The sequence below is a fragment of the Typopeltis vanoorti genome, chromosome 7, assembly GCF_054136105.1.
Source record: "Typopeltis vanoorti isolate ZY-2024b chromosome 7, IOZ_Tvanoo_1.0, whole genome shotgun sequence".
In the NCBI taxonomy this organism is placed as follows: Eukaryota; Metazoa; Arthropoda; class Arachnida; order Uropygi; family Thelyphonidae; genus Typopeltis; species Typopeltis vanoorti.
Genome location: NC_143555.1, coordinates 56912775 through 56928755, shown reverse-complemented (window position 1 = coordinate 56928755; position 15981 = coordinate 56912775). Strand labels below are relative to the sequence as shown.

The window sequence follows — 15981 nt, the reverse complement described above, 5'->3', positions numbered from 1 at the left end:
TGAATCTTTGTGATTGTCTTTGAAAATACTAGTGGTGTTGGTGGTGGGCAGTAGATGGCACTGGTGTAGATGATGATGATGATGGTTGCAGTTTGCTGTAGTTGGTGAAGTGAGTGATGAAGACGGAGAGTTGGTGCCCTCCCTCGAAGAGTCTTTGTACTACTTGGAGGTGTCATGTAATAATAATAGTAATAAACAATATCTTCTTTGTGTAAGTGTTATTATTCTGGTAACTATTTTTATCACTATCATCCCCTTACATATCTACATTTAATTGTCTTAGTTCTTATCAATATCAGGAATATATACTGTACAGTCTACATTAGTTGAAGTATAGGAAATTGACATCAAAATGTTAAGCTAAACAAAGACAGCTAAAATAATTCCTTTTTGGGGGTGGAAAAAAAACATATTGATGCATACTTAAAATCTATAGTGAAGTCTATAAACAGGTCAAACAGCATAATTTTTTTTTTCTGAAACTGATAATGAAATATTGATTTCTATCTAAATATTTCTTCCAGTATTAGTTAAAATTCTGAAGCTAATAATTGTGTAAAAATATTACATCATACCATTCTACTTATTTTACATGTAATATTTGCAGAATAATGGGTGGACACATTGCTCCTGATTCCTGGACTGGTGGCCTCAATATTACTTATCTTGGACCTGGATTCAACATGGAAAATGGCAACAAGTATTGCATTACTCATATTGTTCAAAAGTTTCTTTTTTGTTCAAATGCTTGTAATATACTAAATTTATACATTTTAGGAATAGCATTACATTTTACAAAGTTTTTGCTCTGTATATTTGTTTGGGTATATATATTAAGACAGTTTAGTTGAGAGGCCTTGAATTTTATACAACATATCATTGAGTATGGGGTTAATCCCATCACTATAGTTTTCTTGCATGCCCGTGTGCATGCGTGAGAAGCGTAGCTATATTTGAGGAGTATTGATGTGAGAAAAAATTACAAACATGATTATGGGTTTGAAATCAATTGTAGCATATGGAGAGAAGTTGGGAAGGAGTTGAATACACTGAAGAATATCTTAAGAAAACAGTGCAGGATGAGGTTGGTTGGGTGAATGGAGAAGAGAGTGGAGTGATTAGAGAAAGGTCGAAGATAGAAAAACATATTAAAATTGACAGAGAAATACAGGTAAGAGAATCTAGTAGAAAGAAACTGTAAAAGGATATCAATGTTTGAAAATTTTTGAAAAAGCTTTTGCAAAATCTAAATACACTACTGCATATGCATCTCCCCTGTTCAAGGTATTTGTCACCTTGCTATAGTAAATAAGTAAATTAGTGAAACATGATCTCCCCTTAACAAACCCATGCTGATAACCATAGAGAATACTGCTGTTATCAACCGATTTCTGTATCCTACCTCTCCCCAATTCCTCCAGTACCTTCACCACAACTCCAGATATACATTTTGGCCTATAATTTGAAACCACGTCCTCATCACCAGCTTTATGCAGTGGAACAGTTTTACCTTCTTTTCACTCGCTTGGAACCTGTGCTTTTGTAAGACTTTTATTAAACAGGCATGCCAATGCTACTACCAATTCCCTGGAACATTCCCTTAAGACGCATGGTGATATGTCATCGAATCCTATTGCCTTATTGACATCAAAGTTATTTGTTCATCAAATTTATTCAATCAAATACCTCCTGCTCACTCACAATTAAGCCATCCTCCTCTATATCCTCTACACTTAAGTTCCTCATGATTTCACCCTGATCAGGATGAAACACCTTTATAAATCGATCACCGAATACCTCAACAATATCTCCTGCAGCAATTACCATTTTACCACTTTCATCCATTAACTTCATCTTACCGTGATCATTCTTCCTTCTACTTACCACATATCTAAAAAAAACTCTCTAGGGTTTTTCGCTTTGCCTGATTTGCCAATTTCTGCTCATACTGCACTTTTCCTTTCCTTATTAGTTGAGTCACTCCCCTGGTTTGATCTTTATATCTCCAGTGAGTGTAGTGGAGAAAGTGTTACTGGATGAAAGTACTGTGTGTGTGTGTGTGTGTGTGTGTGTGTGTGTGTGTGTGTGTGTGTGTGTGTGTGTGTGTGTGTGTGTGTGTGTGTGTGATGCATGCAAGAGATCAGAAGAAAGAGATGAAGGGAAAAATCAGGACAGTGTGGTATTGAAGAGACAGAGGTGCTTGGCAGTGGAAACAGTAATAGTGTGAGAGATGAAGAGAGAATGGAAATGAAACAGGAACAGGGGAATCGGGGTGGGGAGCTAGGGTGGACAGTGAAACATGGCTAGGGAGAGTGGATGTTAAAAGTGGCAGTGAACGTGTGTATGAAGATGGAGTATATTACGATGTGGATGGGGAAGTTGAGACTGATCAGACATGTAGTAAGTGGCGATAAAGATGATTGGACAGGTGTGGTGGAGAAATCACAACCAACACATGGCTTGGATAGGACTGGCTATAGACCTAAAAATGAACTACTGTGTTCATTTTCTGATATTTCTGGCATTTACAAATGCCAGAAATATCAGAATATGGTAAATGAAATGGTTTCATTGATTGAATTTATTTGCCTCAAAATCGTTGGCATAAGTGAAACATGGTTGAATGAAGATGATATTGTAGCAGGAATAGAAATGGAAAAATACAGTATTTTTCATGAGGATAGAAAGGGCAAGAAGGGAGGAGGAGTGCTATTGATGATAGCAAGGGAATTAAGTCCACATAATGTACACATGAAAGGGATAAATAGAGGCAATGGTTATGAGGCAGTGTGGTGTGATGTGAAGGTTGAGAGAAAGACACATTTAGTTGGATGTTGCTATAGGCCTAGCAATGTGAAGGGTGGTGATGAAGAAATGTATAAACAACTTGGATTAGTGAACAAAGGAAGGGTAATTATTAGGGGTGATTTTAATTCTGGCAGTGTAGTTTGGAATGAAGAGATATAGCATTTGGGAATAAGGAAAATGAATTTCTTGAGTTCTTGAGAGATAACTATATCGGGCAGCACTTAAAGGAGGGCATGCGAGGATCGAGAGTTCTAGATCTGGCTTGTGGCTAGTCATATGCAGACTTTTGTGAGGAAAGGATATATGTGGAATTATAAAGTTGGTGATTATGACAAGCTTAGGAGACAACTTGGAGCTGTAACATGGAACAAGATATTGAGCAGTAAGAAAATAAATGCTGAGTGGGAAATGACAAAGAAATACATAAAAGCATAATATGCATAAAAGGCTGAATAAGTTAAGCCACTCTCTAAAATGGATGAATGTAGAGCTTAAACATGAAATCTGGAAAAAGAAAGTTCTTTGGAGGAAGTACAAAATGAACAATAGTAATAATCAGTCACATGAAGAGTATAAAGAACAAGCCTGGAGTGACTCAGTTAGTAAGGAAAACAAAAGTAGAGTATGAACAGAAATTGGCAAAGAAAAATTCTAGAGAGTTTTTTTAGATGTGTAGCAAGTAAAAGGAAGACTGATCATGGTAAGATGAAGTTAATAGATGAAAGTGGTAGAATGGTAACTGCTGCAAAAGACATTGTTGAGGTATTCAGTGATCAGTTTATAAGGGTGTTTCATCCTGATCAGGATGTAATCACGAGGAACTTAAGTGTAGAAGACATAGGAGAGGATGGCTTAATTGTGAGTTAGCAGGAGGTATTTGAGGAAATAAATAAAATTGATGTCAGTAAGGTGATAGAATTTGATGACATATCACCACGCATCTTAAGGGAATGTTGCAGGGAATTGGCAGTAGCATTGGCATGCCTATTTAATAAAAGTCTTACGACAGCACTTGTTCCAAATGAGTGGAAGGAGAGTAAAATTGTTCAACTGCATAAAGATGGTGATAAGGATGTAGTTCAGGTTGTGGTGAAGGTACTGGAGGAACTGGAGAGAAGTAGGATACAGAAATGGGTTGATAACAGCATTATTCTCTGTGGGTATCAGCATGGGTTTGTTAAGGGGAGATCATGTTTCACTAACTTATGTATAATAACAAGGTGACAAATACCTTTGGATATCGGAGATGCATATACAGTAGTGTACGTAAATTTTGCAAAGGCTTTTGATAGACTGCCACACGACAGACTCTCATATAAATGGTTCACTCGCTCTCCAGGGGTCCACTTGTTCAAGAGGATTTACAGGAGTTCCCAAGTGTTCCAAGAATTTACGAAGTTGCTGTATTTCTCCGCAACCACCAGTACCTGTGGCTGGGAATTGAAGGAAAGGTCTCAAAAGTGAAGTCCAAGTCTCCCCAATAATTTATTCATAGGAAAAGCAAGCAGTCATCAATATTTTTTTTATAAGTGGCAGTGACTTTGAGCTGTAGTAAAAAAAAAAAATAAAATAAAGCATTTTTAAACAGTATATAGTGTGACTTCTGTCGCAAATTGTGTTACATTTTTTCTCAGTAACACGGGGGTTCTTTAGTGGTGCTACTTTTGGAGTTTAGTTGTTGTTTATATTGTATTATTTTTGGGTTACTGAGAAGGCATGGTCACAGTTGGATGCATCTGCAGTGGAAGAGAAGATAAGTTTTTGTTATTTAGTATAGTTTATACTTATAGTATCGTGTAAGTAAATTAGCTTACAATAGAGCATATAATATAGTATACACTGTTTAGTTGTAGTAGTATTTAGTTTTTAGTGTTTAGTTCCTCGGAACTATTTGAATGATGGCGGCAGCTGCAGCTTCAAATACAAATGGCATGTCACCAAGTTCCCCCCCCCCCATTTAGGGACTCTATTTTGCACAACATACGACAGAATTTTGTGGCATGCAGTGCTTGTGATATGTATGCATCCAGGCAGTTTGATATGTGGTGGGTGAGAGAAGGGGAAGTGCATATATGCGCAGAATGTAGGCAATGGGAGGAACTTAGTGAGTTAGATATTACAATATGTGACCTCATTGCATCAGGGGGTGGGAGAATCTCAAGAACCTAATAGTGTGATCGAAGGTGAGAATAACAAGTGAAATATGAATGAAAAAATAAGAGAGAGGAGTGGAAGGCTTGAATGATTGTGAAGTTTTCTTAGATGGTCTTGAATTATGGGAGGATGAATGGTGAGTAAGAGTGACTAACTTGCAGAGACAGATAGATGAGCTGAAAGAGGGAGGTGGAATGTCTCAGGAATGAGATGAGAAGTATGAAAGATGAGATTAGGCAAATGGAAGAGATGATGCAATGCAAATCAGTGAAGGAGTGAGAGACAGTAATAGGAATGATAGAAGAGGAGAGAATAGAAACCATAGAAGAGAGGTTTTGGAGGTTTTTCCATTTGGTTACACTATTAATTAAAGATACCAAGAAATTTTACTTAGTTTAATCCTTTATTAAAGTAGAAACAAAGTTTGCACCTGAAATATAATCAGCACTGGCGCAACTTGTATATAGAAGGGAGTAGAGGAGAGGAATATGAGAGAGAGAGAGAGAGAGAGACAGGTATGGGAATAATAGAAGAGGAGAGAATTAAGAGTAGTAGAAGACAAAACTTAAATACAGATCTTTGTTATATTCCCATGCTTTCTCGACTATTTGTCGTAAAGTGAAGATCTGATCCTGACAGCATTTATTTGGCCTGAATCCAGCATGTTCTTCACCAAGCTTTTCTTCCACAATTCTTCTCAATCGTTTCTCAAGTATACTTGCATAGATCTTGCCAGGAACACTTAGTAGGGAAATACCTCTGTAATTCTCACATTCAGTTTTATTTCCCTTTGTATATATAGGTACTATGAGAGCTCTACTCCAATCATCGGGAATTCGTCCCTCTGTCCAGGCTTTCTGAACAATGCAGTGCAGCCACTGTAAGACTTTTATACCACCATACTTCAGCATATCTGGTCGAATATCATCCATTCCTGCTGCCTTTCCACATTTTAAGCCTTTGATGGCTTTTTCTATTTCAAGTATGGATATGTATTCCTGACTGCATGCCTGGTCAGTGTTTTTTACCACTGTGCTGTCATCACTGCTTGTTTCATTTAACAGTTTTTCAAAGTAATTACTCCATACTTCAAGGATATCTTTTTCTTCCGTTTTCATGCCACCTTTATCATCTCTAACTCCTTTTACAGCACTCTTTCCTCCATTCCTAAGCTTCTTCAACAACCTCCAGAATATTTTGCCGCCTTCTTGATATTTATTTTCTATATTCTTGCCAAAGTCTTCCCATGACTTTTGTTTAGCTAGTTTTACACAGTGTTTAGCATTCTTGCATTTGTCTCTATATTCTCTAAGAGCACAAGCTGACTTATTTGCCAGGAACTTTTGATATGCTTTCTTCTTTTCCTTCACTGACTCTTTAACTTCCTGTGTTCACCATGGAGTTCTAATTTTTCTATCCTTGTAGACAACTTCACCACATGTCTCTCTAGCTGAGTCAATCAGGGCTTTCTTCAGAGTTTGCCACTGAATCTCCAAGGTTTGATTCCTGTTCTCAAACTCTTTCATTTTTTCTTCAATTATCTTTGTATATTTTAGTCTACAGTTCACATCTGAGAGCTGCTCAACTTTTATTATCTTTAAAACTTTCTTACATGTTATTCTTTTCAATATGAAATTCAATTTTATCCTCCTCAAGACTAAATAGTGATCACTTCCAATTTCAAATCCTCTGTACAATCTGGTGTCCTGCACCAGGGAGAAAACATCACTATCAACAGTAACATTGCCAATGAGACTTTTCTTATTCCTTGCTTCTTCTCTCCATGTGAATTTGTGCACATTTTTATGTTGGAATATGGTGTTAGTAACAACCAGTCCATGTCCTGAGCAGAAATCCAACAGATATTTGCCATTATTATTAGCTTTGCTCTTTTCTCCAAATTTTCCCCAAATATTTTTGTATGTCTTACAATCATTTCCTACTCTTCTATTTAGATACCCAACAAGGACCAACTTTTCCTTTTTCATTGTTCATCATCATCATCATCAAATTCCTGCCATTTACCCTCAAGGGGGTGTACAGGATATGACAATACTACATGAAAAAATTACATCATTACTAACTTCCTATCTACAATTTTCCTCCAAATCAGTCTGTTACTTGTCAAGACTCCAACATTATCAGATCTTATATTTCTATCATCTAAGGCACTTTGTACCGTATCAATCCACCTATATCTTGGTCTTCCTCTGGGTCGTTTTCCTACCAACCTGGCAGAGAACACTTGTTTTGCTAATCTTTCCTCTCCCATTCTATTTAAGTGACCATACCACCTGAGATTAGCTCTGCTAACGCATTGCTGGAAACTGACAATGTCAAGTTCTTTCCTAATATCCTCATTTTTAATATGATATTGCCATTGATGCCATCTGTTCACGCCTCTAATCTTTCTCAGGACTCTCATATCTGCGGTCTCTAGTCTTTGGCCAAGTGTTTTACTTCTGACTCAGCTCTCAGATCCATAAGTTAAAACTGGTTTGAACACTGTCTTGTATACAGCTAATTTAGTGTTCCGACTAATTTCTCTCTTATTCCATATGAATTTATTCAATTGACTTCCCACCATACCAGCTTTGCTGATTCTGTTGTCTATTTCTATATTTAATTTACCATCTTCAGTAAAAATCGTGCCTAAGTAGCTAAAATGTTTTACTTGTTCCACAGTTTCTCCATTCACAACACAGTTGACATTTTCAATGATTCTGCCTATTTTCATTGTCTTTGTCTTTTTATTGCTGACCTTCATACCATATCTGTTACAACAGCAATTGAATTTAGTCAGAGAATCTTGCAGACTTGTAGCGGATTTATTTAGAAGTATAACATCATCCGCATAAAGCAAAGAGCTGACATTAACATCTCCAATTTTGATATCAGGTTTAATACCACTTTCCTTCATAATGTGATCCATATAGATAATGAATAACAGAGGGGATAATGTACATCCTTGTCTCACACCAGATTTAACATTAAACCATCTTCCTATACTTCCTTCAATTCTAACTGCTGACTTACAACTCAAATAAAGACTAAGTATTGCTTGATATAATGCCCCATTCACACCATATAACTGCAGCGTATTGAATAGCTTCTCTCTTGGCACTTTGTCATATGCCTTTTCCAAATCGACAAAACTTAAATACAGATCTTTGTTATATTCCCATGCTTTCTCGACTATTTGTCGTAAAGTGAAGATCTGATCCTGACAGCATTTATTTGGCCTGAATCCAGCTTGTTCTTCACCAAGCTTTTCTTCCACAATTCTTCTCAACCGTTTCTCAAGTATACTTGCATAGATCTTGCCAGGAACACTCAATAGGGAAATACCTCTGTAATTCTCACATTCAGTTTTATTTCCCTTTTTATATATGGGTACTATGAGAGCTCTACTCCAATCATCGGGAATTCGTCCCTCTGTTCAGGCTTTCTGAACTATGCAGTGCAGCCATTGTAAGACTTTTATACCACCATACTTCAGCATTTCTGGTCGAATATCATCTACTCCTGCTGCCTTTCCACATTTCAAGCCTTTGATGGCTTTTTCTACTTCAAGTATGGATATGTATTCCTGACTGCATGCCTGGTCAGTGTTTTTTATCACTATGCTGTCATCACTGCTTGTTTCATTTAGCAGTTTTTCAAAGTAATTACTCCATACTTCAAGGATATCTTTTTCTACCGCTTTCATGTCACCTTTATCATCTCTAACTCCTTTTACAGCACTCTTTCCTCCATTCCTAAGGTTCTTCAACAACCTCCAGAATATTTTGCCACCTTCTTGATATTTATTTTCTATATTCTTGCCAAAGTCCTCCCATGACTTTTGTTTAGCTAGTTTTACACAGTGTTTAGCATTCTTGCATTTGTCTCTATATTCTCTAAGAGCACAAGCTGACTTATTTGCCAAGAACTTTTGATATGCTTTCTTCTTTTCCTTCACTGACTCTTTAACTTCCTGTGTCCACCAGGGAGTTCTGATTTTTTTTCCTTGCAGACAACCTCACCACATGCCTCTCTGGCAGAATCAATCAATGTTTTCTTCAGAGTTTGCCACTGAATCTCCAAGGTTTGATTCCTGTTCTCATACTCTTTCATTTTCTTTTCAATAATCTTTCTGTATTTTAGTCTACAGTTCACATCTGAGAGCTGCTCAACTTTTATTCGCTTTAATACTTTCTTACATGTTATTCTTTTCAATATGAAATTCAATTTTATCCTGCTCAAGACTAAATAGTGATCACTTCCAATTTCAAAGCCTCTGTACACTCTGGTGTCCTGAAAAAGGGAGAAAACATCACTATCAACAATAACATAGTCAATGAGACTTTTGTTATTCCTAGCCTCTTCTCTCCATGTGAATTTGTGCACATTTTTATGTTGGAACATGGTGTTAGTAATAACCAGTCCATGTCCTGTGCAGAAATCCAACAGATATTTGCCATTATTATTAGCTTTGCTCTTTTCTCCAAATTTTCCCAAAATATTTTTGTATGTCTCACAATCATTTCCTACTCTTCTATTTAGATACCCAACAAATACCAACTTTTCCTTTTTCATTGTGTCAGTTGCTTTTTCTAAAGCGTCAAAAAATTCCTCCACTTCTACCTTAATAGAACCTTCTGTGGGACCATAGGCACAAATGAGTCTCATTGTCCAGTTCCCCATTCTCATATTTGCCCACATTACTCTACTTGAGACTGACTGCCATTCAAGAAGATTAGCCTCGTATTTTGTGTTGAATACTATAGCTACTCCTTCTTTTCCTTGATTGTCATTGCCTGAATATAACATTTTCTATTTATTGCTCAGAAAGATCTCACCCAGTTTTGGTCTTTTTTGTTTCAGTCACCCCTATTATGTCGATCTGGTACTTATCTAATTCCTCAGCTAGCTCCATTTCTTTGCCATTCAGGCTTCTTACGTTGATAGTACCGATCTTTAACTCTGGTGATGTTGAGTTGGTATTTGTTTTCAGATTGGTTCCAGTAGCTGACTTTTCGCTGTTTGCCCTGGTTCCCTGGCGAAAACAACGGGGGCCTTGTTTAACCGGGCGACGCCCCAGCCGGCATGAAATTTTGTCATGTTGTACCATCATTTTTTATTTTGGTTTAACCAATAAGAACACAATTTGGTCGGCTAAATCCCAAATTGCCAGCCCATCCTCGTTCGTTCAGTATCAAAGTAGATACCCAACAGGGTGCACCACGAGAAGGTGAGGATTGGACATTAGGTCAGAAGCCCTGGTCGGTTCTCCGCATTCCTTGAAAGGCTATGTGGAGGTCTCCTCTCAGTTATGCTGCTTTGACCCTTAAGCACCCCCCATTGTCCCTTAACACCCCATTTTTCATTGTTTTAGTTGCTTTTTCTAAAGCCTAAACATTCCTCCAATTCTACCTTAGTAGAACCTTCTGTGGGACCATAGACACAAATAAGTCTCATTGTCCAGTTCCCCATTCTCATATTTGCCCACATTACTCTACTTACTCTACTTGAGACTGAATACCCTTCAACAAGATTAGCCTCGTATTTTGTGTTGAATACTATGGCTACTCCTTCTTTTCCTTTATAGTCATTGCCTGAATATAACATATTGTATTTATTGCTCAGAAAGATCTCACCAGTTTTTGTCTTTTTTGTTTCAGTCACCCCTATTATGTCGATCTGGTACTTATCTAATTCCTCAGCTAGCTCCATTTGTTTGCCATTCAAACTTGTTATGTTGATAGTAGCGATCTTTAACTCTGGTGATGTTGAGTTGTGGTGTGTTTTCAGATTTGTTCCAGTAGCTGACTTTTCGCTGTTCAACCTGGTTCCCTGGCATAAACAACGGAGACCTTGTTTACCCAGGCGACGCTCCAGCCTGCATGAAATTTTGTCATGTTGTACTATCATTTTTTATTTTGGTTTAACCAATAAGAATACAATTTGGTCGGCTAAATCCCAAATTGCCAGCCCATCCTTGTTCGTTCAGTATCAAAGTAGATACCCAATGGGGTGCACCACGAGAAGGTGACGATTGGACATTAGGTCAGAAGCCTTGGTCGGTTCTCCGCATTCCTTTAATGGCTATGTGGAGGTCTCCTCTGAGTTATATAGCTTTGACCCTTAAGCACCCTGGAAGAGTTTTATTATTATTACGTAACACCTCCAGGGCATTCAAAGATTCATTGATGGAGGGCATCTACTCTACAACTCTCCATCTCCACCAACCGCAACTACCTTAATCATCTACATGAATGCCATCTACTGCTGTCTGTCACCACTAGTATTTTCACAGACCATCACAAACATCCATGCCCACGGTGGGATTCGAGCCCACAGCCTTTTGGCTGGAGAGCAGATACGCTAACCACTCGGCCAACCAGGCCGGCTTTAGTTTTGGGAAGAGATAGGATAGAAGTCATAGGAAACGAAATCGGGTGGATGTTCCAACATCCACCCTATTCCCCAGTATTCCAACAATTCATAGTGCAGATCCCTTAATTTTCCCATTGCTAAAACACCTTTGTTGGTAGGAGCATTGTCTTGATGAAAGTTGATGTTTTTTCTTCTGCAAACCGGGTCTTTTCTCATGAATATTTTCATCTAGTCCGGTTAAAAGATCGGAATAATATTCCCCAGTTATTGTTTTACCCTTTTCAAAATAATTAATAAACAAAATGCCTTTAGCATCCCAAAATACTGATGCCATGACCTTTCCTTCTGTGGAGCCGACTTTGTCTTCTTTGGTGCTGAACAACTGGCTTCTGTCCACTGTTTTGACTACTGTTTGGATTCTGTTGTGTAATGGTGAATGCAAGTGTCATAATATTAAAATGCTAAAAAATTAAAATTGTTAAAACACTCCAAGCACTGTTCAGAGATTTTCATGCGAGTGCATTTTTGATCTACTGTGAGCAAGCATGGCACCCATCTTGTGCAAAGCTTTTTCATTTGCAATTCTTCATGCAAAATATATCCTACACATTCTTTTGAAATGCCTATAGTCTCAGCAATTTCACACATTTTGACTTGCCGGTCATCCAATACCATACCGTGTACTTGATCAATGATTTCTGGTTTTCTTACACTTTTTGGACGTTCTTCATGTGGACTATCTTCAAGGCTGGTACAGCCACGTTTAAATTCGACAGCCCATTTCTTGATTGTCGAACACGAAGGAGAAGAGTTCCCATAAACTTTTATGAACTTCGAATGAATTTCTTTTGGTGTTAAACCTTCTTTTACAAAGAATTTTATAACTGCACGATACTCAATTTTATCCATTTCAAGGGATACAGACAGCACCTTTGTTTTGTTTTAGACAGCTATATAAAATAAACTACTTGATAGAATGTCTTGCAGTTTCACAGGGATGCTTATACAGATGTACCAACTTAGAAAAAAAAAATAATTGAGCTGATAGTGTTGCCATCTACAGTCGAGGCTGAGAACTTTTCAGACCACCCTCGTGCTTTATGGATATAAGATAAAAATTAGCATAGCGTGAGTATTTTGTGCAAATTTTTCCTTAAAATTTGTGAATTAAAATATTCTTTTCTGGTAATTTTTACTCCTTCAGGTGTTAGTTTTTCTGGTTTTATGCTGTTAACAAAGTTAAAATACTGCTGCTTTACATAATATGAAATAAAATACCATAGTCCCCCACCCCTTATCTGCAGGTTTGCCATCCCTGGTTTCAGTTATCCACTGACAACCCAGGTCCTAAAATAATAAATGGACAATTCCAGAAATAAACAATTTATAATTATATTGGCAAAGTAATAATTAGATTCAACATTATTTAAAAGCCGAATGGTTGTGGAAACTATGAAAGTTTCACAAGTTCATCTGAAAGCTTACAAGAATACAATCCTCGGCATTCCCGAGTTGCCTTGCTACTTAAGTCAAGTAGCATAAACTATGGCAACTCGAAGATTGTATTATCGCAAGCGCTCAGGTCACTTTATCAAACTTTCATAGTTCTACAAACATTCAGCTTTGAAATAATGTCAGATCTAGTATCCACTTTGCCTATGTAAGTTTAACTCCCCGAAATGAAGCCCATATGGCTCTTTCTTTTAGTAATAGACAATTTATAAGTTTTAAATTGTGCACTGTTCTGAGTAGTTCTCGGTTATCAGATCAGTTGTCGCAGTATCGCAGTGCCTGTGTTCAAGTAACCCGTATTTTACTTAATAATGATCCCAAAGTGCCAGAGTAGTGATGCTGGCAAATTAGATATGCAAAAGAGAAGCCGTGAAGTGCTTCCTTTTAAGTGAAAAAGGTGAAAGTTCTCGAATTCATAAAATAATAAATAAATAATAAAAAAAAAACATATACTGAGGTTGCTAAGATTCCATTCACATTCAGATAACTTTTATTACAATATGTTGTTATAATTGTTCTATTTTATTATTAGTTATTGTTCTTAATCTCTTACTATGCCTAATTTATAAATTAAACATTTTCATAGGTAGGTATGTACACTATCTGATCAAAGGTATCTGGACACCCCCTCTGTAATAACTGGTATAAATGGAGGCATGGAGCTGTGTGTGTTGTTCAGTAATAAGAAGTACAAGCAGAATGGGTAGGTAATGGACCTCAGTGACTTCAAACATGGACTAGTTATTGGTTGACACATCAGTAAGAAATCTGTCAGAGACATTTCAACCCTCCTCAAGTTGCCAAAGTCAATAGTTGGTGACGTGATTCTAAAGTGGAAACGTGAAGGCACAACCACAACAAAATCGCGGTCGGGTAGGCCACGTTCAATGACAGACAGTGGCTGTACAGCATTGAAGAAGGTGGTTCATGGAAATCACCAGATATTAAGTGAAACAATTACTCGGGAGTTCTGCAGTGCTATTAACTATCCTGCCAGCACCATGACTATGTGTCGAGAGTTAAGAGGAATGGGGTTCTGTGGTCAAGCAGCTGTCCATAAACCAAACATTTCTCCTGTGAACGCTAATCGCCACCTGCAGTGGTGTAAAAAGTGATGCCACTGGACAGTGGACAACTGGAAATGTGTGATTTGGAGTGATGAATCTCGTTTTACCATGTGGCAGTCTGATGGGAGGGTCTGGGTGTAGTGAATGTCTGGAGAACGATTCCTGCAAGCATGTGTAGTGCCAACAGTGAAATTTGGAGGAGGTGGCATTACAGCGTAGGGGTGTTTTTCATGGAATGGACTTAGCCCTCTCATAACACTATGCGGAAGGGTACAAGGACATTTTAACCCATTGTGTACTTTCTACGGTAGAAGATCAATTTGGTGATGACTATTGTCTGTATTAGCATGACAATGCTGCCTACCATAAAGCAAGGTCTGTGAGGGATTGGTTTGTGGACAATAACGTTCCAGAAATGTATTGGCTGGCCCAGAGCCCTGAACTGAATCCCATAGAACACTTTTGCGAAGAACTAGAACACTGACTTTGCTCCAGACCCCCCAACAGCCCACATCAAGAACTGTTCTGGCTACATCTCTTCAGGAAGGATGGACTGCCATTTCTCCAGAGACATTCTGACACCTGGTAGAAAGGCTCCCCAGCAGAGATAGAGCTGTCATAGAAGCAAAGGGTGGACCCACCCAATATTAATGTCCAGTACTGAAAAGTGTGTCACAGGAAAAGTCTGATTACAGTTTTGAGTAGATGTTCAGATACTTGTGATCAGATAGTGTATAAGGAAAAAACATAGCACAGCAATCCCTCGATTAATGTGCCTAATGCATTCTTTAAAACAGGCGCATTAATCAAAAACGCACTAATCGAATATAATAACCTATGGAAAAATGTATAATTCGTTCCTCGGATTTTTTTTTGACCCTTAATTTTTTTTATAAAAGAATTAGGGTAGTCTCAGAGCCTAGTTAAAGGAAAACCATGAAGCTGAAAGACAATAAAACATATTCAGAATATAAATTTATTATTCTGCTTCTTAACAAAGAATTGAGCTAACGTAGTTTGGTGAGCATTCTGTTTCTTTTTTTCTTGCAACTGACAGTATGGCCCTATTGCCTCTTCTGCAAATTTTACTGGCTCTATCTTCACCACAGAGTCTCTAAGAATTGCTGCTTAAAAACTTAAAAATTGCTGTTTAAATATCAGCTTATCATATGGCACCCTATCAAATGCTTTGTAAAATCCAAAAGCATATTATTATTATTATTTGTGACACCTCCAAGGAGTCCGACGACTCATCATGGGAGGACACCTACTACACAACTGTCTCCACCACTAACTGAACCTCTACTACCAATCAACTCCATCAACGGCATCTACCGCCCACCACCACAACTAGTATTTTTTTGTCTGTAAATTGTGTGTGTTCTGAATGGCCGCTTTATCTGTATGCGGGATGAAAAACCTGAGTTTCTCCTCATCCTTTTGAAAATCAGGTGACCAAATCTGTGCACAGAACTGCCTAATCAAATCCTTATACAACGAAACAGGAATCTCCTTCTTACTTCTACAAGTCAGTGTCCTCTGCATCATTCCCAGAATTCTTTATATTGTCCGCAAAATTTTGGCAATGCGTCCCCTAAATTTCAAATCCTTATCCACTATCATCCAAAGATCTCTTATTTCCCCCACCTCCAACAATATATCCCAACCAAGCATAAATTCTTAATGGCATCTTTGTTTCCCAAATTTTAAAAATTTATATTTTCCAACATTGAACTTGCATCCCCATTCTCATGCCCATTCACTCAATTTATACAAGTCAAACATCTTCTCTGCTCATCATAGTTTGCCTCAACTATGCATCATCTGCAAACAACTGAATATCTCCATCGAAATCTTTGCCAATATCATTAACATGCAAGTTAAACAGTAATGGTCCTAAAACAGACCCATGAGGTACACCACTAGTGACTTTTATCTTCCAGGATATTGCTCCCCCATGCACAGCTTGCTCATACCTATCAGATAGCTAGTCTCTGATCCAATGCACTAATCTAATATCCAACCCCATCCACTCTAGTTTGACTATCAACTTATCATGCGG

The 15981-nt window shown here is 37.8% G+C and overlaps 1 protein-coding gene across 2 annotated transcripts in view; it reads left to right on the top strand.

The window, feature by feature from the left end:
• Window positions 1-15981, top strand: part of LOC150104694 (N-acetylated-alpha-linked acidic dipeptidase 2-like) — a 346412-nt gene that overhangs the window by 105918 nt on the left and 224513 nt on the right. For both annotated transcript variants that reach the window (XM_090395882.1, XM_090395881.1), the window contains exon 8: window positions 608-700. In XM_090395882.1, the coding sequence (XP_090252008.1) occupies window positions 608-700 (93 nt within the window). The remainder of the gene's footprint in view (window positions 1-607; window positions 701-15981) is intronic.